Raw genomic sequence first — 25303 nt, 5'->3', positions numbered from 1 at the left:
TAACATTGGAGAAAACCTTTATGACCCTGGGTATGGCAATGACATGTTATTTACTTTTTTAAAAGATGATTTATTTATTTATTTTTGAGAGAGAGAGAGAGAGAGCATGAGTGGAGAAGAGGGGCAGAGGAAGAAACAGACTCTCTATTGAGAGTCTGCCTGATGTGGGGCTCAATCCCAGGACCCCAGGGTCATGACCTGAGCCGAAATCAAGAGTTAGATGCTTAACTGAATGAACCACCCAGGCACACTGACAATGACATTTTAGACACAACACCAGGTGTGCCTGGGTGGCTCAACTGGTTAAGCGTCCAGCTCTTGATTTCAGCTCAGGGTCATGAGATCGAGTCCCACATCAGGCTCTGCACTGGGCATGGAGCGTGCTAAAACTTTCTCTCTCCCTCTCCCTCTGTCCCTCCTCTCCTGCATGTGTGCCCACTCCCTCATTCATTCATAAAAAAATATAGACACACCACCAAAGGCAGGATCCACTAAAGAAATAATTAAGTTGGTTTTCTTTAAAATTAAAACCTTCTGCTATGCAAAAGAGAATTAAAAAACAAGCTGAAGACTAGGAAAACATATCTGCAAAAGCCATCTGATAAAAGACTATTATCAAAAATATACAAAGAACATTTAAAATTCAACTATAAGAAAAGAAACTACCTGATTTTAAAACATGCAAAAGATGTGAAGAGACATCTCACCAAAAAAGATGGCAAATAAGCATATGAAAAGATGTTCAACATCATATCACTTAGGGATATGAAAATTGAAACAATGAGATACCACTACAAACCTATTAGAATAGCCAAATTCCAAAACACTGTTAACACCAAATGCTGGTAAGGATGTGGAGCAACAGGAACTCTCATTCATTGCTGGTGGGAGTGCAAAATGGTACAGACACTTGGGAAGACAGTTTGTCAGGTTCTTAAAACTAAACATACCCTTAGTCATATTATCAGAGCAATCAAGTTCTGTGGTATTTATCCAAATGAACTGAACATTAATGTCCACAAAAAATCTTCACAGAGCTATTTACCACAGCTTTATTCAAGCTGCCAAATTTGGAAGCCACCAAGATGTCCTTCTGTAGGTGAATGGGTTTATAAACTGTGGTACATCAGACAATGGAATATTATTACTCAGTGCTAAAAAGAAATAATTTATCAAGCCATGGTTAAGACATAAAGGAATCTTAAGTGCAAATACTAAGTGAAATAAACCAATTTGAAAAGGCTACATACTGTATGATTCCAACTATATGAAATTCTGGAAAAGACAGAAGTATGGAGACAATGAAAAGATTAGTGGAAAGTTAGAGGCAGGAAGGGATGAAAAGGCAGAGCACAAGGGTTTTCAGGGCAGTGAAACTATTCTGTATGCAGCTAAAATGATAGATACTTGTCACTGCACCTTTGTCAAAACCCACAGGATACACAACACCAAGAGTGGCCCCTAATATAAATTATGGACTTTAAGTGATAATGATGTACCAATGTAAGTTAATTGACTTCAACAAATGTACCACTCTGGTGCAGGATACCCCTACCCTGTGGTGTGGGGACGGTGTATAGGGGAGCTCTTTCTACTTTCTGTTTAGTTTTGCTGTGAACCTAAAAACTGATCTAAAATTTAAACAAAGTTTATAAATTAAAAAAAAAAAAAAAACAAACCAACAAACTAGGAAGGTTCTATTTCCAGAATGACTAAGTACCTACTAAACTGACCTTACTGTAGTTATAATCTACTTATATATGCTAAATATTTAATAACAGATTGACCTATATGGAATAAATAGCCTTTCAAATCAACAGACTTCATATTACTCAACGGAGCAGAATGTGTGAGATCTGAGGATATAATCTAATGGAAAGTTTGATCTGCATGGAACAATCAGTGCTGCCTTTCTTAGCATCTAGGTTAGGTAAAGAGTCTACAGCCATGAATTGGGCTTTTAAGTTAATCCTTTTTCCCTAGGTCTGAAGCCCACCTGGATTTTCTGCAGTGACTGGGGAGAGATGATGATGATGACAGGTAACATTTATGGAATATGAAGTATGTTATACATATTAATTCAAAGTTACAGTCCACAGCCCTAGGCAGGCTGAAAGACCAGATGATGTTCTCAATCAGAGTCCCTTGAATAGGGAAGATCTAGTCCTAAACTCTAACTGCTGGGAATCTAAATAGATAATCATCTCAGAAAGGAACAGCCAGTAGTAATTAATGCCTAGTACTCACATTATAGTTGTGAAATAATGTATAAGGTCTAGAGATGCTAAATTTATTTCTATAGGATGAAAAGGCCAGGTCAGCCTTTGTTTTAACAAAGTTCCAGGGTAGAGTGCACATTACCCAGTCAGTTTGAGGAGGAACATATCTAAACACAATGAGAGCTTTGCTTTCCAGTCTTAGTAGGTCTCCAATCCCCTGGGTCCTCCTGCACTCTTCATGGTGTCTTCTAACGTGACAGTTAGTGTTTAAGAGTTTTATTGATTCCTGGAAATGGGCCATGAGCCCACTGAATACTTGGATAGGAGCCCAGTAAAGTGAGAACCTTCTCCCAAGGACAAAGAGCAATTTCAGAATCGCCAGTGCTTAGACAACTATTCCATATGCACCCTCATTTTCTCCCTCCAAAGACACAGTAAACTGTGAGCAAGGAGACAAACCCAAGCGAAAAAGATCTGTCTTATCTGGCTGATGATGAGCTGTTTCATTGCTTTGGTACTGTTTTATTGCCCAAGGATAGACAAGGTCCATGGCTTACCCACGCAGTAAGCTCTTAACAGCTTCCTATGGTTCCAAGCCTGTTCCATTTCCATTACACCTAGGTCTGGAACTCCCACTGTAAATAATGTAGCAGTGAACAGTGTAACAGTGCAGCAACCCCTTTAGCAAAGCTAAGGCCCCTTTGCTGGCCTCCCTGAGATGCAAAAATACATGTCTAAACTAAAATATATGGCTAACTCAAATGAGGTCTTCTCCCTCTTAATTTTTCTATATTCCCCAGTCAGAGGCAAGTAAATCAGTCCTTATACTGTTTGGAGGAGCCCATATTCCAGATGGAGCAGAATCTGAATATAGAGATCATTTGCTTCAATTACAATATGTGAAATCAATACCAACTTAAAACAAATATTCCTATCACTTTTGTTGACTCCTATTCTAACAGAGAAAGTTATCAGAAGTCGCATGAGGCAGAAAACCATCCTTGTAAGGGCTGCCCCTTGGGTATGGTAGGACAACATTTAATAAAGCTCTTTTCACATGGCCCCAGATGGCTGGAGCCATAACACTCTCTCTATATACCAGAACAGACACCATAGACCCAGGAAACAAACCCGGCCCCAAAACATGCACAAGGCCAAAAGGAATGTTGGCAGGTCAAGGCAAGAAACAACTAAGAGTCAAAAACAGACTGAACACATTCTCCCATAGAAAGCATGCCCATGAACTCGATATTCCTCAGTCAACTGAGTGAAGTAACAATGTAGTATGCTGAGCCACACAAAGTGAGAAGTAGGGAAGAAATTAGGTGTCACTGGTCACTCTTTCCCCCACCTTTCTTAACCTTCAGGCACTCACCTGTGTGGCCATGGAGTGGTGAGTGTGGCCTTGGTAGTGTAGGTGATGTGTTAGAGGTCACAATCAAACTCTTGCGGTTACTTGTCCGACAACTGCAATGAAAACAGAAATGTCAGTTATAATAGGGTCCACCATGGGCTCAGAGAACTTAAATGGCTACTGAGGAACAAGAGTGACATCATTCCACGGACTGAGCATTATACTACTTCAAACTGAACTGAGGCAGCAAATTCTGTTTGCCCTAGAAAGACTTCATAATTTGTAGCATTCTGCTTTACAATTACTTTTGTCACTGTCTTGACTTTTATCTTGTATTGCCATTGTACTTTGTAATGTTTAGGTTTTGCTTCCCAAGCAAATTCAAGGAGATCCTCTAAACATCCATGATTTAGTGGTATCTGAAGAATGGTCATGGTAAATTTAGAAAACAAAATGCACAAATCATATTCTCATATTTCATAAAAATTAATGTTCTTATCATAAAAATGAAACCATTAACGTAACCCATGAAATTTATTTTTAAAAAACTGCTTAATCAAGAATTAAGTAATACTTTCATTTCACCATAAATTGTAGAACAGGTGGGTTCTTTCTAAAAACTGTCTTCCTATAACATGTTAATTAATGCCTGAGTCTTTTTTGTTGTGGTTGGAGAAAACCAAATCATCATGAAAAGCCATTTCATGCTACACTTGCTAGTGAAAACGTGTATAAATGTATTTGAAAGGTATTAGGGATACTTGCCATTTATATTCATCCAAACAAATATTTACCAAACACCTACTTGACACCAGACACTGTTCTAGATGCTAGGGAAGCAATAGGAAACAAGAGAAAAGTCTCTGTCCTCAAACTGGAGTACTGCTATGAAGAAAGATAAAGAGAGGGATGGGGGGAGGAGGCGGAATGTTCAAGATAAAGTAAAATGGGCGTCAGGAGGGGAGAACGATAGGAAAAAGAGTGGGTTAGAAAGGGTATGGGGGTAGGTCACAGGCAGACTCTGTAGGTCTGGTAGACTGTCCTAAAGAACTACTGGAAATGTGACAGGAAATCACAGAAAGGATTGAGATCAATCTCAAGAATGAGATCATGATAAGAAATAATGAGCACTTTCCCCTAAGAAACCATCAGGAAAAATCTAATCCTGTCTCACAGCCTTCATTACTCAGTCACCATCATATGTCCAAGCTTCTTGTTTCTCCAATGTGAAACAGTCTCCCTTTATTCTCTGATCTTCCAACAAGAAAAGCTTGCAGTGTGTCTCCATGAACTCATTCTGTCGTCAGCAAACTGCCTATATTCTCAACTTCTTTGCTCAACATTCAATTTAAATTCTAGTTCTAACTGAAACCTTGCTTAAACCCCATCATAATACACACACAGGACACCACAGTCCTGGTGAAATCCCAACCATTTTAAACCGAACTTTCCATCTATTTTACAACTGCACTCGGGCAGCTGAAGGGTGACTAAAGAAAAACCCCAAATCATGCTGGCCAGTGTCTCTTTATATTTAAGATGATAAATATCAAGTGGGTCTTCTTAACCATACTGCAGTTACCTGGACAATGTGTGCTCACTCTCTCTCCAAGACAACTAACTCGCATCTTCTCTCCAAACTTCCAGCACTCCTTCCCCAAATCTCACACTCATCTGCTGACTTTGCTTTTTATTCAACTGGGGGTAAAAAGCAACAACACAAAAATGCTTCATATTCTTGCTATACAAGTCTATTAGCCTAAATTTGTATCCGTATACTCTGGTTTCCTATCTACAAAAGCAGAAGGAAACACCATGCTCCTGTCAAAGGCAACTCCTCTGACTTTCCTCTTTAAAGTCTCCACCTACACTGCCCTCCCTCTCCTCTGCCATGAATTTCTACTTCCTACTAAATCATTCTCATCATTGTAAAAACATGTCATTTCTTCCATCACACAAAAATAAAAACAAAATCTTTCCTAGGCTCCCTGGCTTGTGCAGTTCTTTGCTCCCGTCTTTAGGAAAGATTCCATGTGGGGGTTCTACACTTGTCATCTTCACACCTCCATTTCCTATTCTCTCTTCAGTCCATTTGAGTCAATCATCCCCATTCTTCCATTGAAATCACTGCTGTCAAAATCACCAATGACCTTGATCCTCATCTAATTAACCTCTCAACATCATTTAGTTTTAACTCCCTCTTTTAAAAACTTTTTTAATTGGAATTTAATTTATAGTCAACAAAATATACCGATCTTAAGTGTTCTGTTCATGAGATAATTATATATATCCATATAACAACATCCAAAACAAAAGACAATAATTCTATTACCCCAGAAAGTTCTCATGTGCCCCTTTCCAGTCAAACTCTTGTCTCCCAATCAGTTTCTTCTAACATATGGTATTATTTTTGTTTTACTGGATTTCCTATAAGTAGAATTGCACACTATGTATTTTTGTGTGGGCTTGCCTTTTGTTCAACCTAATATCTGTGTAACTCTTCCTGAGACACTTTTCTTTCTTTAGTTTCTAGGACATGATGATTTCCTGGTCTTCCTATCTCACTAGTTGCTCATCTTTTATTCTCCTTTGCCAGCTCCTTCTCTTCCTGACCACTAAATCATTTAGTACTCAGGGGCTCAGATCTGAAATATTGTTTTTCTCTCCCTACATTCACTCCTTAAATTATTTTTTTTCCCTCCAGTTTCATAGTTTTTGAGAGAGAGAGAGAGAGAGAGAGAGAGCACATGAGTAGGGAGTTGGGGGAAAAGGGCAAGGAAGAGAGGAGGGAATCTTAAGCAGGCTCCATACCCAGCATGGAGTCCGATGAAGTGCTCGATCTCACAACGCTGAGATTATGACCTGAGCCAAAATCAAGAGTCAGATGCTTAACCAACTGAGCCACCCAGGCACCCCTCCAGTTTCATAGTTTTAAATCTTTGATGTTAATTAACAATACCTAGCATTTTATTGCTAATACTGTGCTCTCTCCTGAGAGTGCAAGACTCATATATTTAAGTGCCTACTTGACATCTCCAACTGGATGTCTTAAAAGGCATCTCAAATTAACATTTCTAAAACAGAGCTCTTCAAGTTCCCTCTAAAATCTGCTACTCCTCCCTAAGTTGTACTATCTCACTGCATGGTACCACCATTCATCCAGATGCTCAGGCAAAAACCTATGAATCATTGTTCATTCTCTTTTCTTCACACCCACACCCAAAACAACCAGCAAGTTCTGTGGAATTATACCTTAAAAATATACCCTGAATGCAAGCCATTCTCATTACCTTCGATACTACCTCAACTCCAGTTCAAGTCTATAAAAGATTTCTGAAGGATCTTCCTTCCACTTTGATTCTTCCTGCCCACCCCCAGCTCTAGCAGTCTATTCTTCACCTATCAGTCACAGTAATATTTTAAAAATCATAGATGAAATCACGTGCATTCCCTTTTTAAAAACTCCAATGGTGGAGCACCAGTTAAGTGCCTGACTCTTGATTTCATCTTAGGTCATGATCTCCGGGTCCCGGGAGCAAGCCCCACATTAGGCTCCATACTCAGCAGGGAGTCTGCAGGAGATTCTCTATCCCCCTCCTTCCATTCCTCCCCCATTCACATATATGTGTGTGCGAGCTCTCTCTCTCTCTCTCAAATAAATAAATAAATCTTTAAAAAAAAAAACCCTCCAATGGCTTCCCATCCCATTTGCAATCTAATTCAAATTCCTCACCATGGCCATTCAAATTAACCCTACTATAAAGGTTTGTTGTTGTTGTTTTATGTTAAGGATCTCAAGTAAGATTTTGTCTTTTGGATCTTCTTAAAAAGAAACACACCTATGTTTATTCAGCCCCCTGTTCTAAGGGCAAATAGGATACAAATATTGTCAGTAGGCCCTTCAGTTTTGAACATTAGAAATTTTACAAAACATCCATATGAAATTATATTGACCTTTGGCGAGCTTACCCAGATCAAGGGAATCCTGAGTCAAAGTTACCTAAGAGACTTCTGCACTTCAGGTCACCCTACTCCCTTAATAATTAATGCTCTCTCCTCGTGGACTTACCCAATTAAACCAAATTTTTAGAAAGCATGAGTTCAAATGAGGATTTGTATGGATGCTCCTTTATTCTTCCAAGCAGGCTAATGTCTCTCTTTTCTTTGTACTCTTCTAACACTTGTAGCTTATCCTACACTCAGTGTTAAGTGTCACTGCGGTACAGTAGAAAGAGACAGGGCTTTGCAGTTAGAAGATCTGAGTTTGAAACTGGCTGTTTGACCTTGAACAAGCCTCATAAACTCTCATGCTCTGGTGTTCTCAATTATAAAATGAAGGTAATATAAACCTTGTGTGTCATTCTGGACTCCTCTCTTTCGACCCACCATAAATTTTGTATATCGACCCAACATAAATTTTGTTGGCCTTAACATCAAAATATATCCAAAGCTGATCATTTTTTCACTTCTTTTACCACTACCACCTTGGATCAAGCCACTTATCTGAATTAAGTAAACTAGCTACCTTGTTGGTAGTCCTGCTTCCACTTTTGTTCCCGTGGAATCTGTTCTCAACAAAACAGCCTTTAAAATATAATTCAGAAAATACTTCTACTTCCAATCATGATAGAGTAACAAATAATATAATTACCCTCTCATATAATAAACTAGACCAAAAAAATGAAACAATTTTCAGACCCTGGTCAAATAGTAATCCAGGACAGTGATCATTAAGAGAAGGGGAACAAACAATGAATACTGTTACACTGAAAAAAATAAATAAATTAAAAAAAGAAAGAGAGAGAGAGAGAGAAGGGAACAAACAACGTGAGTACTATGATTACCCAACCTTACTATCTGAAAAAACTTCCCAGCAACAGTGCAGGGAGGAGGTGCCTGCACAGAGCCTGGCAGTCTCCTTGAGTTGAAAAAGCTACCCAAGAAAAGGAGGTGAAAATTCCTCAGTGTACACATAGGGTCAGAAATAGTTTGTGATCTGAGCACTCAGAAGATGAAAATCTGGTTATTCATGGGACAGCAGAAAGAAAATATTAGTCCCAAATGCTACTCTGGTCCTACCTAACAAAGCTTAAAAGTAATCCTGAAAAAGATCAAACTATTTCCAAGTAACTTAACTGTATCTCAGTTAAGGCTCAAAAATATTGAAAGGAATAAAAATGACATATCTGATAAAGGGTTAGTACCCAAAATATATAAAGAACTCATAAAACCCAACACCCCAAAAAACAAATTACCCAGTTTAAAAATGGGCAGAGGACACAAATAGACATTTTTCCAAAAAGACATACAGATGGCCAACAAACACATGAAATGAAAAGATGTTCAATATCACTCATCATCAGGGAAATACAAATCAAAACCACGACGAGATACCACCTCATACCTGTCAGAATAGCTAAAATTAACAACACAAGAAACAACAGGTGTTGGTGAGGATGCGGAGAAAGGAGAACCCTCACACTGCTTGTTGGTAGGAATACAAACTGGTGCAGCCACTCTGGAAAACAATATGGAGGTTCCTCAAAAAGTTAAAAATAGAACTACCCTGGGGGGTGCCTGGGGGGCTCAGTGTAAGGTTAAGCCTCTGCCTTCAGCTCAAGTCATGGTCTCAGGATCCTGGGAGAGCTCTCTGCTCAGCAGGGAGCCTGCTTCCCTCTCTCTCTGCTGCCTCTCTGCCTCCTCATGCTCGCTCACTCTCTCTCTCTGTCAAATAAATAAAATCTTAAAAAAAAAAAAAAAAGAACTACCTTGGGATCCAGCAATTGCACTACTAAGTATTTACCCAAAGGATACAAAAATGCTGATTCAAAGGGATACATGCATGCTGATGTTTATAGCAGCACCATCAACAACAGCCAAAGTATGGAAAGAGCCCAAATGTCCACTGACAGATGAATGGATAAAGAAGAGGTGGTATATATGCACAATGGAATATTACTCAGCCATAAAAAAAAGAACTCTTGATATTTGAGATGCTGTGGATAGAGCTAAAGAGTATTATGCTAAGCAAAATAAGTCAGTCAGAGAAGGACAAATACCACATGAGTATACTCATATGTGGGATTTAGAAACAAAACAATGAACACAGACGGAAAAGGAAGAAAAAGAGATGATAACCAAGAAACAGACTCTTAACTATAGGGAACAAACTGATGGTTACTAGAGGGGAGGTGGTGGTGGGGAGATGGGTTAAATACGTAACGGGGACTAAGGAGAGCACTTGTTGTGATGGGCACCAGATGTATACAAGTGTTGAATCACTAAATCCTACACCTAAAACTAATATTACTCTGTATGTTAATGAATTTAATTTAAAAAGGAATAAAAATATTCACATATAACAAATCCACACTGTTTCGTATGTAATACAAAATCACTAGGCATGGGAAAAAGCAGGCAAATAGGACCCATAATGAGTGGGATATCAATAGATGCAGAAATGATAGAGATGATAGAATTAACAGAACACTAAAATTGTTACTATAACTATATTCCATATTTTCAATAAGCTACAGGAAAGTATTGGCATGTGAAGGAGAGATTTATGAATATTCACGATATTTAAAAAACACAAATAACATTTCTAGAGAATAAGAATCTCAGATGAAAATTAAACTGGATGGCATTAACAGAGATGAGGCACTGCAGAAGATCAGTGAACCCAGACATAGCAAGAGAAGCTATGCAAAATGAAACAGAAAAGAAAATATTTAAAACTGAAAACAGCAACAGCAAGCAGTGAGACAACTTCAAGCAGACTAAACGTGTAATTAGAGTCCCTAAAAGGAAGGGAGGGACCAAAAAAATACTTGAAGAACTAACTGCTAAAAAATTTCCAAATTGATGATAACTATAAACTCACAGATCCTGTGCTCGCTTCGGCAGCACATATACTAAACTCACAGATCCAAGAAACTCAATGGACCCCAAGGACAAGAAACATGAAGAAAAATATGCCAAAGTACATAATAATCAAATTACTTATAATCAGTGATAAAATCTTAATAGCACCACATATAAAGATTATCTAAACACACAGAACAAAGGTAACAATGACAATAGACTTCTGATTGGAAAAAGATGCAACCCAGAAGATAGAAAAGACATGTCTTAAAATATTGAACACCAAATTCAATACCAAGTGAAAATATCTCTCAAAAAGGTAGCCAAAATAATGACTTTTTAACACAAAGAAAAGCTGAAATAATTCATTACCAACAGACCTGCATTAAGGCCTTCAGGCAAAAGGACATGATACCAGATAGAAATCTGGATCTACACAGAGTAAAGAAAAGCACCAGAAATGGTGAATATATGGGCAAATATAAATCTTGATTTTTATTTTTAAAATCATCTTAAAAGATAATTGAGTTTTAAAGGAAATATAATAATTTACTGTGGGCTTTACAAGCCTATGTAGATATAAAATGGGGGACAGCCACAGCACAAAGCTTTGGAGAGAATGGAAGTACAACACTGTGAGGCTCTTACATTAAATGTGAAGTGATATAGTATTACTTGAAGGTAAACCGTAATGAGTTACAATTTTATACTATACAAACTAATGCAGCTACTAAAAAAAAGGTATAGTTAATAAGCCAACAAAGGAAATAAAATGGAACCATAAAACATACACAATCCAAAAAAAGGCAAAAAAAAAAAAAAAAAAAAAGAAGGGAAAATAAGTACAGATGGGCAAAACAGAAAACAAATAGTAAGATAACAGATTTAAGCCAATTACACCAATAATCACATAAAATATAAATGTTCTCAAAACATATTCAAATTACAGCAGAGACTTTCAGATTGAACAAAATAGCAGGGCCAAACTATATGCTATTTATTATTTGTGACAGTCAGTAACTAGAAACCACCTCAAATATCCACTGACAAGAACGATCATTCATAATATATCTATACACTGGACAACTGCTCTGTAATAAAAAGGAATGAAATACTAAGTCAAACAATGGATGAACTGCAAAATAATTATGATGAAAGCAAGAATCCAGACATAAAAGAGTACACACTGAATGATTCCACTTATATTAAATTTAAGAAAATGCTCACTAACCTACAGTGATAGCAGATTAGTGGTTGCCTGACCGGACGCAGGAGAGGGATCATACAGAGGCATGAGGAAATTTGGGGGACTTCTAGATATGTTTATCTTGACTGTCATGATGGTTTCACAGATGCATGCATATATCAAAACCCATCAAATTTTATGTTTTAAACATGTACAATCTATTATGCTTCGATCATACTTCAATAAAAACAATAAAAAATATTTTTTTAATGTAAGTAATGTCAAAGTCACTCTTCTGCTTAAAATTCTCCCTGTCTGCAACAAAAACGAAGGATGTACTGCATGATGACTAACATAATAAAAAAAAATTTAAAAAGGAAATGTAAAATTTTGAAAATAAATAAATAAATAAAATTCTCCCTGTCTCACTGAGAATGAAAGTCAATATTCTTACAGTGGCCTACAAGGCTTTACATGGTCTGAATTACATTACCTCTTTCCCTCTTACTCTACTCCAGATACATGGGCTTCCTTCCTTCTCTTAGAGTAGGCCCAGCATGCCACTGCCTCAGAGCCTTTACAAATGGTATTTCCTTTGCTCTGTTTCCCCAGATAGCCTCAAGGTTTGCTCCCACACCTCCTTAAGGTTTTTGTTCAAGTGCAGTCTTCTCCATGAATTTGCTCCTTATTATGCTATTTAAAATGTAACTCCCCCCACAAAACTCCCTGTCTTCCCTTCCCAATGTATTTTTCTCAAGAGAACTTATCACTATCTAACATACTACATATTTTGCAAATTCATTTTGTTTGATGTCTCTCTTCCCATTAAAATCTAAGCTCCATGAGGCGAGAAGCCTGTGCATGCTTTGCTTACTGCTATATTCCTTAGTTCCTAGAACACTGCCTGGCACATGGAAGGCTCTCAAAAAATATTTGTTAAATGAATGAATGAATGGATGAATGGATTTGTCATAAGGATTAAAATAAGAGAGGATGCCTGTATACCTTGCCTGTGAAAGGTATATCAAACCATTGTGTTTAAACTCCTTGTGTAAGAAAATGAAGATCTCTTGACACCACAGGAACAGATAATTGATCCTAATTTCATTTGCCATGATCTTATTTAAAATTTAAAACAAAATCCAAAACGCTGAAGATCATATTTCCAGGTCACATGTCTTTTTATGAAGGTACACATAATCTCAACTGGCAAATCTGCAACAGCTGCCAGGGGAAAAAAAGGTCAGACACCCTGGTACAGATGCCATGACTCAGCTGGGCTCTGAAACAAGGAACTGACTAATTTTTCCATTTCAACAGACTCTGGCCATTTCCCCTGTATCCTAGAAGATAAAGATCAGGTCTTAATTCCTTCATTCCACTAAGATCAAAGTACTGGATGTTTACAGAGTCAGCCACATTAACTCTCAGCTGACCTAGAAGTCCTCTGAGCTGATTCTCTGATGCCTGTTTCAAGAACTGGGTTAAATCAGACTGCTGGTTAATACCATCCCAGTCACTTGGTCACTTGGAGCAAGGCCTAACATTTCACTTTCCTATATGCTTCACCATAGTCATCTCGGTGGATAGTGGCAGCAACGACTAAAGCACCCTGTGCAATCTCTGTGATACTGTCGCATTGTGGCCGTATTTGGAGAAATCCCAGCCTTCAAAAATGCTTCTATCCATCAACTAACAGGTATGCAAATCTGCCCCTGCCCCCTCCCTGCAGGAGCTGCTGTAAACTCATTTAGCAGGTCTCCTTCCCAGTCTGAAGCAATACCTCTCCAATCTCCAAATCCCTCAAGTCCAGCTGCTCTGAGAAACTTGAGAACTCAATACTTTTTTGCTAACAAGTGGCTACTTCCCTTCAAAATTCAGCATGAGGAAAAAACCACTTCTGGTTCATTAAGAGTGATCAATAAAATACAGAAGAAACTGGGATCACTTAAGATCAAGGACTTTCAAATGTTATTTCAGAGTAACAACCATGACAATGTCTCTGTGAAGACTAAGAAGCTAGACTTCAAATTCATTCTTTGAGGTTAGCATTACAGATACCAAAACTAGGTAAATACTCTCTCAAATAAATAAAATAAAACACTACAAAAAAAGAAAGCTACAGGCCAATATCTCTAATGAACACAGATGCAAAAATTCTCAACAAAATATTAGCTAATCAAATACAACAATATATTTAAAAAATCCACCCATCACAATCAAGTGGGATTTATTCCTGGGATAGAAGGGTGAGTGAATATTTGCAAACCAATCAATGGCTATCACTTCAATAAGAGAAAGGACAAAAGCCACATAATCATTTCAATAAATGCAGAAAAAGCATTTTTGTCAGTACAATTTCCATTCATGAAAAAAACTTCAACAAAGTAGGTTTAGAGGGAATATACCTCAACATAATAAAGGCCATATATGAAAACCCACAGAAAAACAGCATACTCAATGGGGAGAAACAGAGCTTTCCCCCTAAGGCCACAAAGAAGACAAGGATGTGCACTCTCACCACTTTTACTCAACATAGTACTGGAAGTCCTAGCCACAGCAATCAGACAAGAAATAAAAGGCACCCAAACTGGTAAGGAAAAAGTAAAACTTTCACTATTTGCAGATGACATGACACTGTATACAGAAAACCTGAAATACTCATCCAAAAAACTGCTAGAAGGGATAAATGAATTCAGTCAAGTCACAGGATATAAAAATCAATATACAGAAATCTATTGCCTTTCTAGACATCAATGATGAAGTAGCAGAAAGAGAAATTAAGAAAATAACCCCGTTTGAATTGCCAAATTCCAAAAAGAATAAAATACCTAGGAATGAATGTAATAAAGGAGGTGAAGGACCTCTATTCTAAAAACCATAAAACACTGATGAAAGAAATTGAAGATGACACAAACAAATATAAAGAAATTACATTCTCAAGTTGGGAGAAAATACTGATAAAGTGTTGATACTACCAAAAGCAATCTACAGATTTAATGCAACAGGGGCACCCAGCTATCTCAGTCAGAGCACATGACTCTTTGTCTCGGGGCTTCGAGTTCGAGTCCCAAGTTGGGTATGGAGATTACTTTAAAAATATAAAATCTTAGGGGCACCTGGGTAGCTCAGCTGGTTAAGTGTCTGTCTTCAGCTCAGGTCATCCAGGGTCCTGGGATGGAGCCCTGGGTTGGGTCCGGCTCCCTGCTCAGGGAAGGGTCTGCTTTTCTACCCGTCCCTGTCCCTGCTCATTCTCACGCTCTCTCTGTTTCTCTCTCTCAAATAAAATAAAATCTTTAAAAAAAATTTTTTTAATTAAAAAAATTTCTCCCAACTTGAGAATGTAATTTCTTTATATTTGTTTGTGTCATCATTTTTTAATTAAAAAAATTTTTTTAAATAAAATCTAAAAAACCAAAACTAAACAAAACAAAACAGCATTTTTCATAGAACTAGAAGAAATAATCTGAAAATTTGTGTGGAAACACATGCAAAAAAGACCCTGAATAGCCAAAGCAATCATGAAAAAGAGGAACAAAACTGCAGGTACCACAATCCCAGATTTCAAGATATAATACAAAGCTGTAGTAATACTAACAGTATAGTACTGGCACAAAAATAGACACATAGATCAATGGAACAGAACAGAGAGCCCAGAAATAGACCCTCAACTCTATGGTCAACTAATCTTCGACAAAGCAGGAAAGAATGTCCAGTGGAAAAAAGACAGTGTCTTCAATAAATGGTGTTGGGAAAATTGGACAGCCACATGCAGAAAAATGAAATTGGACCATTTCCTTACACCACACACGAAAATAGACTCAAAATGGATGAAAGACCTCAATGTGAGAAAGGAATCCATCAAAATCCTTGAGGAGAACACAGGCAGCAACCTCTTTGACCTCAGCTGCAGCAACATCTTCCTAGGAACATCGCCAAAGGCAAGGGAAGCAAGGGCAAAAATGAACTATTGGGATTTCATCAAGATCAAAAGTATTTGCACAGCAAAGGAAACAGTTAACAAAACCGAAAGACAACTGACAGAATGGGAGAAGAGATTTGCAAACGACATATCAGATAAAGGGCTAGTGTCCAAAATCTATAAAGAACTTAGCAAACTCAACACCCAAAGAATAATCCAATCAAGAAATGGGCAGAGGACATGAACAGACATTTCTGCAAAGAAGACATCCAGATGGCCAACAGACACATGAAAAAGTGCTCCATAACACTCGGCATAGGGAAATGCGATATCACCTCACACCAGTCAGAATGGCTAAAATCAACAAGTCAGGAAATGACAGATGCTGGCGAGGATGAGGAGAAAGGGGAACTCTCCTACACTGTTGGTGGGAATGCAAGCTGGTGCAACCACTCTGGAAAACAGCATGGAGGTTCCTCAAAATGTTGAAAATAGAACTACCCTATGACCCAGCAATTGCACTACTGGGTATTTACCCTAAAGATACAAACGTAGCGATCCGAAGGGGCACATGCACCCGAATGTTTATAGCAGCAATGTCCACAAAAGCCAAACTATGGAAAGAACCTAGATGTCCATCAACAGATGAATGGATAAAGAAGATGTGGTATATATACACAATGGAATACTATGCAGCCAGCAAAAGAAATGAAATCTTGCCATTTGCGACGACGTGGATGGAACTAGAGGGTATCATGCTTAGCGAAATAAGTCAAGCGGAGAAAGACAACTATCATATGATCTCCCTGATATGAGGATGTGGAGATGCAACAGGGGGAGTTAAGGGGGTAGGAGAAGAATAAATGAAACAAGATGGGATTGGGAGGGAGACAAACCATAAGTGACTCTTAATCTCACAAAACAAACTGAGGGTTGCTGGGGGGAGGGGGGTTGGTTTATGGACATTGGGGAGGGTATGTGCTATGGTGAGTGCTGTGAAGTGTGTAAACCTGGTGATTCACATACCTGTACCCCGGGAGATAAAAATATATTATATGTTTATAAAAAATAAAAAATTATATAAAAAAAAAGACACATAGAGGGCATGGAACACAATAGAGAGCCCAGAAATAAACCCATGATTATATGGCAAATTAGTCTTTAACTAAGAAGCAAGATTATGCACTGGGAAAAAAGTCCCTTCAACAAATGGTATTGGGAAAACTAGACAGCTACATAAAAAAGAAAGAAACTGTACCACTTTCTTACACCATACACAAAAATAAACTCAAAATGGATTAATCATTTGATCATCCCAGTAAATGGGAGAACTGAAACCATAAATATCTTGGAAGAGAGCATAGGTATTACTCTGACATCAGCTATGGCAACGTTTTTCTAGACACGTCTCCTGAGGAAAGGGAAACAAAAACCCCTCCCCCCCAACAAAACCCTAAGGGGACTACATCAAAATAAAAAGCTTCTGCACAGCAAAGGAAACCATTAACAAAACTAAAAGACAATATATTATTTGCAAATAATATATCCACTAGGGGACTAATATCCAAAATATATATAGAACTAATACAACTCAAAAACACAAATATATACAATTTAAAAATGGGCAGAAGACATAAACAGACTGTCTCCAAATAAGACATACAGATGGCCAACAGACACATGAAAAGTTGTTCAACATCACTCATCATCAGGGAAATGCAAATCGAAACTACAATATTGCCTCACACCTGTCAGAATGACTAAATCAAAAACACAAGAAACAACAAGTGTTGGTGAGGATGTGGAGAAAAAGGAACACTCATTCACTATTGGTGGGAATGCAAACTGGTGCAGCCACTATGGAAAACAGTATGGAGGTTCCTTGAAAAATCAAAAATAGATTTACTACATGATCTAATAATTCCACTACTGGGTATCTACCCAGAGAGTACAAAAACACTAATTCGAAAAGCTGTAGGTATCTCTAAGTTTATTGCAGCATTATTTACAATAGCCAATATATGAAAACAACCCAAGTGTCCATCAATAGATGAATGGATAGAGAAGATGTGGTATATATATGCAATGGAGTATTACTCGGCCATCAAAAAGAAGGAAATCTTGCCACTTGCAACAGTATGGATGGGCCTATAGGGTAAAATCCTAAGTGAAATAGAGAAAGACAAATGACAGATGATTTCACTCATATGAAACAGAACAACTGAACGATAAGAAACAGAACTTTAAGAAACAGAACAACTGTACAAATAACAAAAGAGACCAGAAAAACCAGAATCTTAACTATAAAGAACAAGCTGATGATTACCAGAGCAGAGGAAAGTGGTGGGATGGATGAAATAGGTGAAGAGGATTAAGAGTATACTTTATCAGCATTAAGCATGGAGTAATAGAATTGTTGAATCACTGTTTCAATAGCTTCCTAACTATTCTCCCTTGTTTACTCTTGTCTTCTCAACACAAGTAGGCATAATGATCTTTTAAAAACATAAATCAGATTATTTTACTCTGCCCAAAACCTTCCAAAGCCGAATTTAACATAAAAGTTATTAGCTACACCAGTCATTGCACTAATTCTTCTACCTGAAATGCCCTTTCCTCAGTAATACAATGGCAAAAACCCCTTACCTCTTTCAAGACCTTACTAAAATGTGACTTACCCATTTCCCTATATGATACTGCGACCTGTTCTCCCGTAATCTCCCTTACTCTATCTTTCTTTTTCTTTTCTTTCATTTCGCTCCCTCTCTCTTTTTGATGGAAGCTCTTCTTGGATTAACCAAGTATTTTTTAACCCCTCCTTCATTGATTTGGAAATTATACACTGTTTTATATTTTTTAAGTTATTATTATTATTAAAGTTTTAATAAGTACTCCTATCTTAATAAAGTCTAAGATTAGCCAGCATCTCAATCCTTCCAAACAAAATTAAAAGATCTTAACTCCAATTCTCCCCCATCCCCTTTCAACTTATATGTTATTTGGTCCAGTATTTCAGGTCTAGTTTGCTGTTATATTGCCAAATTAATAATTATTACTGTTCTATGCAAGAACTGCTTGCTTAAATTTACTCACAGATTTTCCAATTCCTTTGCTCAGCATTTCCTCTTGGATCTTACACCTTTCTTCTTTTCTTAGCAACGATTTCAGTCAGAATTTGATAATGATAAAAAACTTCTCAATTTTGATGTTTGCCTGAAAGTGTTTTTATTTTGCTCAATAACTTCCAAGGAAAATTAAGCAGGTATAGAATCTTACAACCTCTTACTGAGAGTGACTTTTTTCACAGTATCTTAAAGATATTATCCCATTGTTTTATGGCTCCTGTTATTGCTGTTAAGAAGCTTGCTTTTAGGATTATTATTCCTTTGTAGTTAATTTTTCTTTTTTCTCTAGTTCTTTTTTTTTTTAACCGCTAGCTTTGTTTTTTAGATTTCACATAACATAGAATTCAACCTTTTAAAATATGTAATTCAGGGTTTTTTAGTATACATGCAAAGCTGTGCGACCATCACCACTAACTCCAGAACGCTTTCATTACCCCCAAAAGAACTCTTGTAACCATAAATAGTCACTCCCAACCTCCCTTCCTCCCCCACCTCCCTTACCAGGCAACCACCAATGTACTTTCTATCTCTATGGATTCAGCTGTTCTGGATATTTCATAGAAACGGAATAATACATTAGGTGGTCTTTTGTGTCTGGTTTCTTTCAGTTAGCATCAATGTTGTCCAGATTCACCCACGTTGCAGCTTTTATCAGTACTTCATTTCTTTTTATGGCTGTATTATATTCCATTGAGTAAATACGCCACATTTTATTTATCTATTCATAAATTGATGGACACTTGGGTTGTTTCTATTTTATGGCTATTTTAAATAATATTGCTATGAACATTTGTGTATTTGTGTGTATATCTGTTTCCAATTCTCTTGGGTAGGCTTCCTTACTGAATTCATTTGTTAGAGTTCTTTTAGCTTTTGTGGATTCTTGAGGGTTTTCTAGCTCCTTTGAAAACCTCTGTTTTTATGGTTCTGCAATTTTACTGCAATGTATCTAGATGGAGATTTACTTCTGCTTATTGTACTTCATGATGTTATTTTATTTCTAATCAGTTTTGGAAGGTCTCAATCATTATCTCTATAAATATTGTTTTCCCCCCATTTCTCTGTATTCTGTTGGACATTCTTATTTTATCTTCCATACTTCTTAGCTCCCATTCATTCTTTGTATCTTTCCATCTCTGTGCTGCACTCTAGATAAAATTTTACTAACTTTGTCTGCAGCTTTACTACGTAACCTGTTAATTTTTCAAATTTAATGACACAACATAGTAATTTCTTGAATTCTAATTTACGTTTTCCCCAAATATGCCTGGACTTTTTTACTAAATATGTCTTGGAGTGGAAAACCATTTACCATACTAATGGACATCAAAAGAAAGCTGGGGTGGCGATCCTTATACAGACAAATTAGATTTTAAACCAAAGACTATAGTAAGAGATGAGGAAGGACACTATACCATACTAAAGGGTCTATCCAACAAGAAGATCTAACAATTGTAAATATTTATGCCCCTAACATGGGAGCAGCCAATTAATAACAAAATCAAAGAAACACATCCACAATTATACAATATAATAGTAGAAAGTAGTAGTAGTAGTAGTAGTAGTAGTAACTGAAGTAGTAACTGAAAGTAGTAGTAACTAAAGTAGTAACTGAAATGGACAGATTATCTAAGCAAAAGATCAACAAGGAAATAAGGACTTTACTAAATAAGTCTTTTTTCTCTTTTGTCTTTTATATTTTTATTCATTTTAAATATACGTATTTCATAATCTTTATCCATAATGTTACTTTCTGAAGTTCTTAGGCTTCTTTCTTTTTTTTCTATTGAATCTCATTTGTGGTAGATTGTTTCCTTGTATGATCTATAATTTTGTACTGTGAAATCACCTTCAGTACGGCTTTATTTATGGGAACCTTGCACTACCTGATTTCAGAGAGAGTCATTTAAATGAAATTTTTAGTTTCTTTCTGACAGATTTGTCAAGGTTATTACCAACTCAGAATCAGTTCCTAGACCACATATACATTTATAAACTCCAGGCCCCAAATTCAGTTAAATAAAAGCCTACAGTTTATTTTCAAGGAGAACTTTTTATTATTAAGAGCCCTATTTAAAACCAAGATGAGACTAAAGAACTTTTCATCTCTCCAAGCCAGTGGTAAACTGTTTTCCTAGTCCGCTGAGGATAAAGTCCTCCGAGGTTCCTAATTATATATGGAATATCAATTGTGTATTACCTTAGAGTTTCCCTATCCAAAACAAGTTCAAGGCCTATCCTCTTTCCCCTAAAGGATATCAAGACCAATACAAAGGATATCAAGACTAATACACTTCCTCTCTAGCTCACTTTTTTTTAGAAGTTCCACACTGGTTCCCACTGTACTATTTTTTTTAGATTTGGGCCCCTTGGCATTTTCCTTATAGTCTACTGAATTTAGCTATACATTTAAAGCAATAATCGTGGGGCGCCTGGGTGGCTCAGTGGGTTAAAGCCTCTGCCTTCAGCTCAGGTCATGATCTCAGGGTCCTGGGATGGAGCCCCGCATTGGGTTCTCTGCTCAGTGGGGAGCCTGCTTCCTCCTCTCTCTCTGCCTGCTTGTGATCTGTCAAATAAATTAAAAAAAAAAAATCTTTAAAAAAAAAAGGCAATAATCGTAATAGCTGATATTTATTAAGTGCTAACTGGGCACCATTTAAGGCATTACATGTAGCATCTCATACCCTATGAAGCAGGTACTAATAGTATTCCCCTTATACAGGCAAGGAACTATGAGGCAGAGAGAGGCTCAGTAGTTAATCTTAAATCACAATAAGGTACTAAAATTTTTTGAAAATTGAATGTAATTTACATCTCGTTGCTCTAGGACTTTCTCAATGTGAAATTACTTCTTGGTATTTTGGCTAAGATCATGTGTAGGACTTTCTTAATGTGGATCTCTACTCTAAAGATGATTCAGAAGGCATGTGTCCACAAAAACAAGGATATGATTCAACTTGTAGCAGTTTTTAACAGGCAAACTTAAAACAGCAACATCACCCTGCAACAATAACAACTTAGAGTGAAAAGAAATAAACATAGGTCTAAAGCTCAAATGTCAATGTCCAAGGTAACTCCACATGGATTTAAAAGATCCAGAATGTTTGGAATGAATCAAAAGTTATAAAGTAAAAATCCTGAGGAGTGGAGGAAAAACTGGCCAAATGTAAACCAGTGCAACACTCTCCCCTGTCAACTGTATGACATGGTGGGAAGGTTCCCTAACATGGCGACAGCAACATGTCCCCACCCCTCCTCAGTAAATGTACCCACCATCTAGAGACCAGATAATTCTGTCATTGGTGACTGAAGCTGATGTTCACATTCCCAGCGTTCTTTTTTTTTTTTTTTAAGATTTATTTATTTGTGAGAGAGAAAGAGCAAGCACAAACAAGAGAGAGAGGGAGAAGCAGACTTCCCACTGAGCAGGGAGCCCGATGTGGGGCTTGATCCCAGGACCTTGGGATCATGACCTGAGCCAAAGGCAGATGCTTAACTGACTGAGCCACCCAGGCACCCCACATTCCCAGGATTCTAAGTGAATAAACTTGGCCATAGAGATGGGAAAGAAATTCAAAAGCCCAAGAGTGGTCACTGCTTCAGAATTTATGTATTCTAAGCATGTCTGTATGTTCAGGGCCCAGAACTCATAAACAATGAATGGGAGAGAATGGTCCTGTCATACATTTTTAAAGCTGTACATCACTTGGTAGTCAAAGGAAAATGGCCAGTGAGACTAATGATTTTTTTTAAAGATTTTATTCATTTACTCGGAGAGAGAGAGAAATCACAAGCAGGGGAGCAGAAGGCAGAGGGAGAAGCAGGCTCCGCATTGAGCAAGGAGCCTGATGTGGGACTTGATCCTAGGATCCCGGCATCATGACCTGAGCTGAAGGCAGATGCCCAACTGACTGAGCCACGCAGTCATGCTGAGACTAAAGATATTTTCCTTGAGTGAAGTATACTTCCACTAAAGAGGTCCTCCACAAATACAGGCCCTGGTAAAATGAAATAGTATAAAGCTATTCCTCATTACATAGTGTCTAAGAAGTTGTGGTAAATTTGGTTTGTCTTTAGTAATTCCCATGGTTTCCGCATTTCTTTGGAAATTCCAAATTATGAGCTTACTCCCAGGTTACATTTCCAGACCAGCTACTTTGAGAGCTATTAGTTAAAGCAAAACACAAAAATGTCCTGAAGGGGTGCCTGGCTGGCCCAGTCAGAAGGGCATGCCACTCTTGATCTCAGGGTCATGAGTTTGAATCCCACGTTGGGTGTAGAGATTATCTAAATAAATTAAAAAATGTAAAAAGGTCTTATAATGACTCCATATGTTATTCCAACACCCAGATTAAACCCTGCATTAGTGACAGACCTTCTTTTCTGCCTCCTTCCTCAATAAATAGCCCAGCTGTCTGGCCTGTGCCCAAATTTCCATAATAGAGAAGATTAAAACAAAGTTCTGTTTCTAGGAAGCAGCAATACATACAGAGGCTACTTTAAGGACCAGGTCCCCACTTTCAATAGCCAAAATTCTATCACAGTGGTTATTAGTGACAGTTAATCACAAGGTTCTACACCAGGCACACAAAGGACTAAAGAATGTGCATATATAATCAATCCTTGGCCTTCAGAGACCCAAGAAAGAAGAAACTTAGATAGGTCAGGGAAGATAACTCAAGCAACATAAGCTGACACAGTTTCCCTTTAAGAATCTGGGTGTCAAATGGCCAAAAGACACATGAAAAAGTGCTCGACATCACTCAGTATCAGGGAAATACAAATCAGAACCACAGTGAGATATCACCTCATGCCAGTCAGAATGGCTTAAAAATAACAAGTCAGGAAAGGACAAATATTGGTAAGGATGCAGAGAAAGGGGAACCCTCCTACACTGTTGGTGGGAATGCAAGCTGGTGCAGCCACTCTGAAAAACATCATGGAGGTTCCTCAAAAAGTTGAAAATAGAGGTACTATCCTACAGCCCAGCAATTGCTCTTCTGGGTATTTACCCTAAAGACACAAATGTAGTGATCTGAAGGAGTACATGCACCTGAATGTTTATAGCAGCAATGTCCACAATAGCCAAACTATGGAAAGAACCTAGATGTCCATCAACAGATGAATGGATAAAGAAGATGTGGTGTATATATACAATGGAATACTATGCAGCCATCAAAACCCCCCAAAATCTTGCCATTTGCAACAACATGGATGGAACAAGAGGGTATTATGCTGAGCAAAATGAGTCAGGTGGAGAAAGACAATTATCATATGATCTCTCTGATATGAGGAATCTGAGAGGCAGGGCAAGAGGTCATGGGGGGTACGGAGGGGAAAATGAAACAAGATGGGATCAACAGGGAGACAAACCATAAGAAACACAATCTCAGGAAACAAACTGAGGGTTGCTTGGGGGGGTCAGGAAAGAGGGATACGGTGGCTGGGTTATGGACATTGGGGAGGGTATGTGCTATGGTGAGTGCTGTGAATTGTGTAAGACGTGATTCACAGACCTGTATCCCTGAAGCAAATAATACATTATATGTTAATTTAAAAAAAAAAAGAATCTAGGTATCCATGCTCCACAAAAATGAAAGATTAAACTAAAAAAAAAAGGCAGAAGGTCTAGGGAACTCAGAACCAACAACGGAGAGAGGTACTGGGAATACCATGACAAAAACTATGCCAGAGCACTGGAGAGTAATCAGTCTCGAGTGGAACAGAAGATGAGAGGGTTCTAGGAGTAATGCTGGGGTGATTAGATCATCTGATGTAACATACTGAGAAGCACTTTGCAGCTTAGATGGAAATTTCTGTTATGGATAAATGAATTCTTATGCTAAGAAAGTCAGTCAACACAAAAAAAAAAAAAAAAAAAGAAAGTCAGTCAACAAAATCAATGATGGGAAGATGAATTTCTTTGGGTCAAAATTCAACTACTAGAGATGTCTGGTTGGCTCAGTTAAGCATCCAACTCTCAATTTTGGTTCAGGTTATGATCTCACAGTTTTTAGATGAGCTCCATGCTGGGCATGAAGCCTGCTTAAGATTCTCTCCTTCTCAGGGGCGCCTGGGTGGCTCAGTGGGTTAAGCCTCTGCCTTCAGCTCAGGTCATGATCTCAGGGTCCTGGGATCGAGCCCCACATCGGGCTCTCTGCTCAGCAGGGAGCCTGCTTCCCCCCCTCTCTCTGCCTACTTGTGATCTCTCTCTATCAAATAAATAAATAAAAATCTTTAAAAAAAAAAAAAAAAAAAAAAAAGGTCCTCTCCTTCTCTCCCTGCCCTACTCACGCCCGCGCTCTCAAAAAGAAGGAAAGAAAGAAGGAAGGAAGGAACTCTAAGAAAGACTTCCAAATACAGAATACTTTACCTTATCAGAAAAGAAATGAATAACATTTTAAAAATAAAAATGAAACAAAACTAGCAATAATAAGAATACAGAAGAGAATTTAATTAGCTATTTTATAAGTTAAAATTACAGATATTGAAAGGATAAGTAGATAAAGAAAATGTGGTATAATGGATTATTATTCATCCATAAAGAAAGAAATCTTGCCATGTGCAACAACATGAATGCATCTCAAGGGCATTATACTAAGTGAAATAAGCCAGAAAGAAATAGATAAATAC

The 25303-nt window shown here is 37.7% G+C and overlaps 1 protein-coding gene across 7 annotated transcripts in view; it reads right to left on the bottom strand.

Moving 5' to 3' along the window:
• MAST2 (microtubule associated serine/threonine kinase 2) overlaps positions 1-25303 on the bottom strand; it is a 199311-nt gene that overhangs the window by 48965 nt on the left and 125043 nt on the right. For all 7 annotated transcript variants that reach the window (XM_044238133.1, XM_044238127.1, XM_044238128.1 and 4 more), the window contains one exon: positions 3595-3686. In XM_044238133.1, the coding sequence (XP_044094068.1) occupies positions 3595-3686 (92 nt within the window). The remainder of the gene's footprint in view (positions 1-3594; positions 3687-25303) is intronic.

The sequence above is a fragment of the Neovison vison genome, chromosome 2 (genome assembly GCF_020171115.1).
Source record: "Neovison vison isolate M4711 chromosome 2, ASM_NN_V1, whole genome shotgun sequence".
Taxonomy (NCBI): domain Eukaryota; kingdom Metazoa; phylum Chordata; class Mammalia; order Carnivora; family Mustelidae; genus Neogale; species Neogale vison.
The sequence above is the reverse complement of the archived record's forward strand: the minus strand, read 5'-3'. Positions and strand labels throughout refer to the sequence as shown.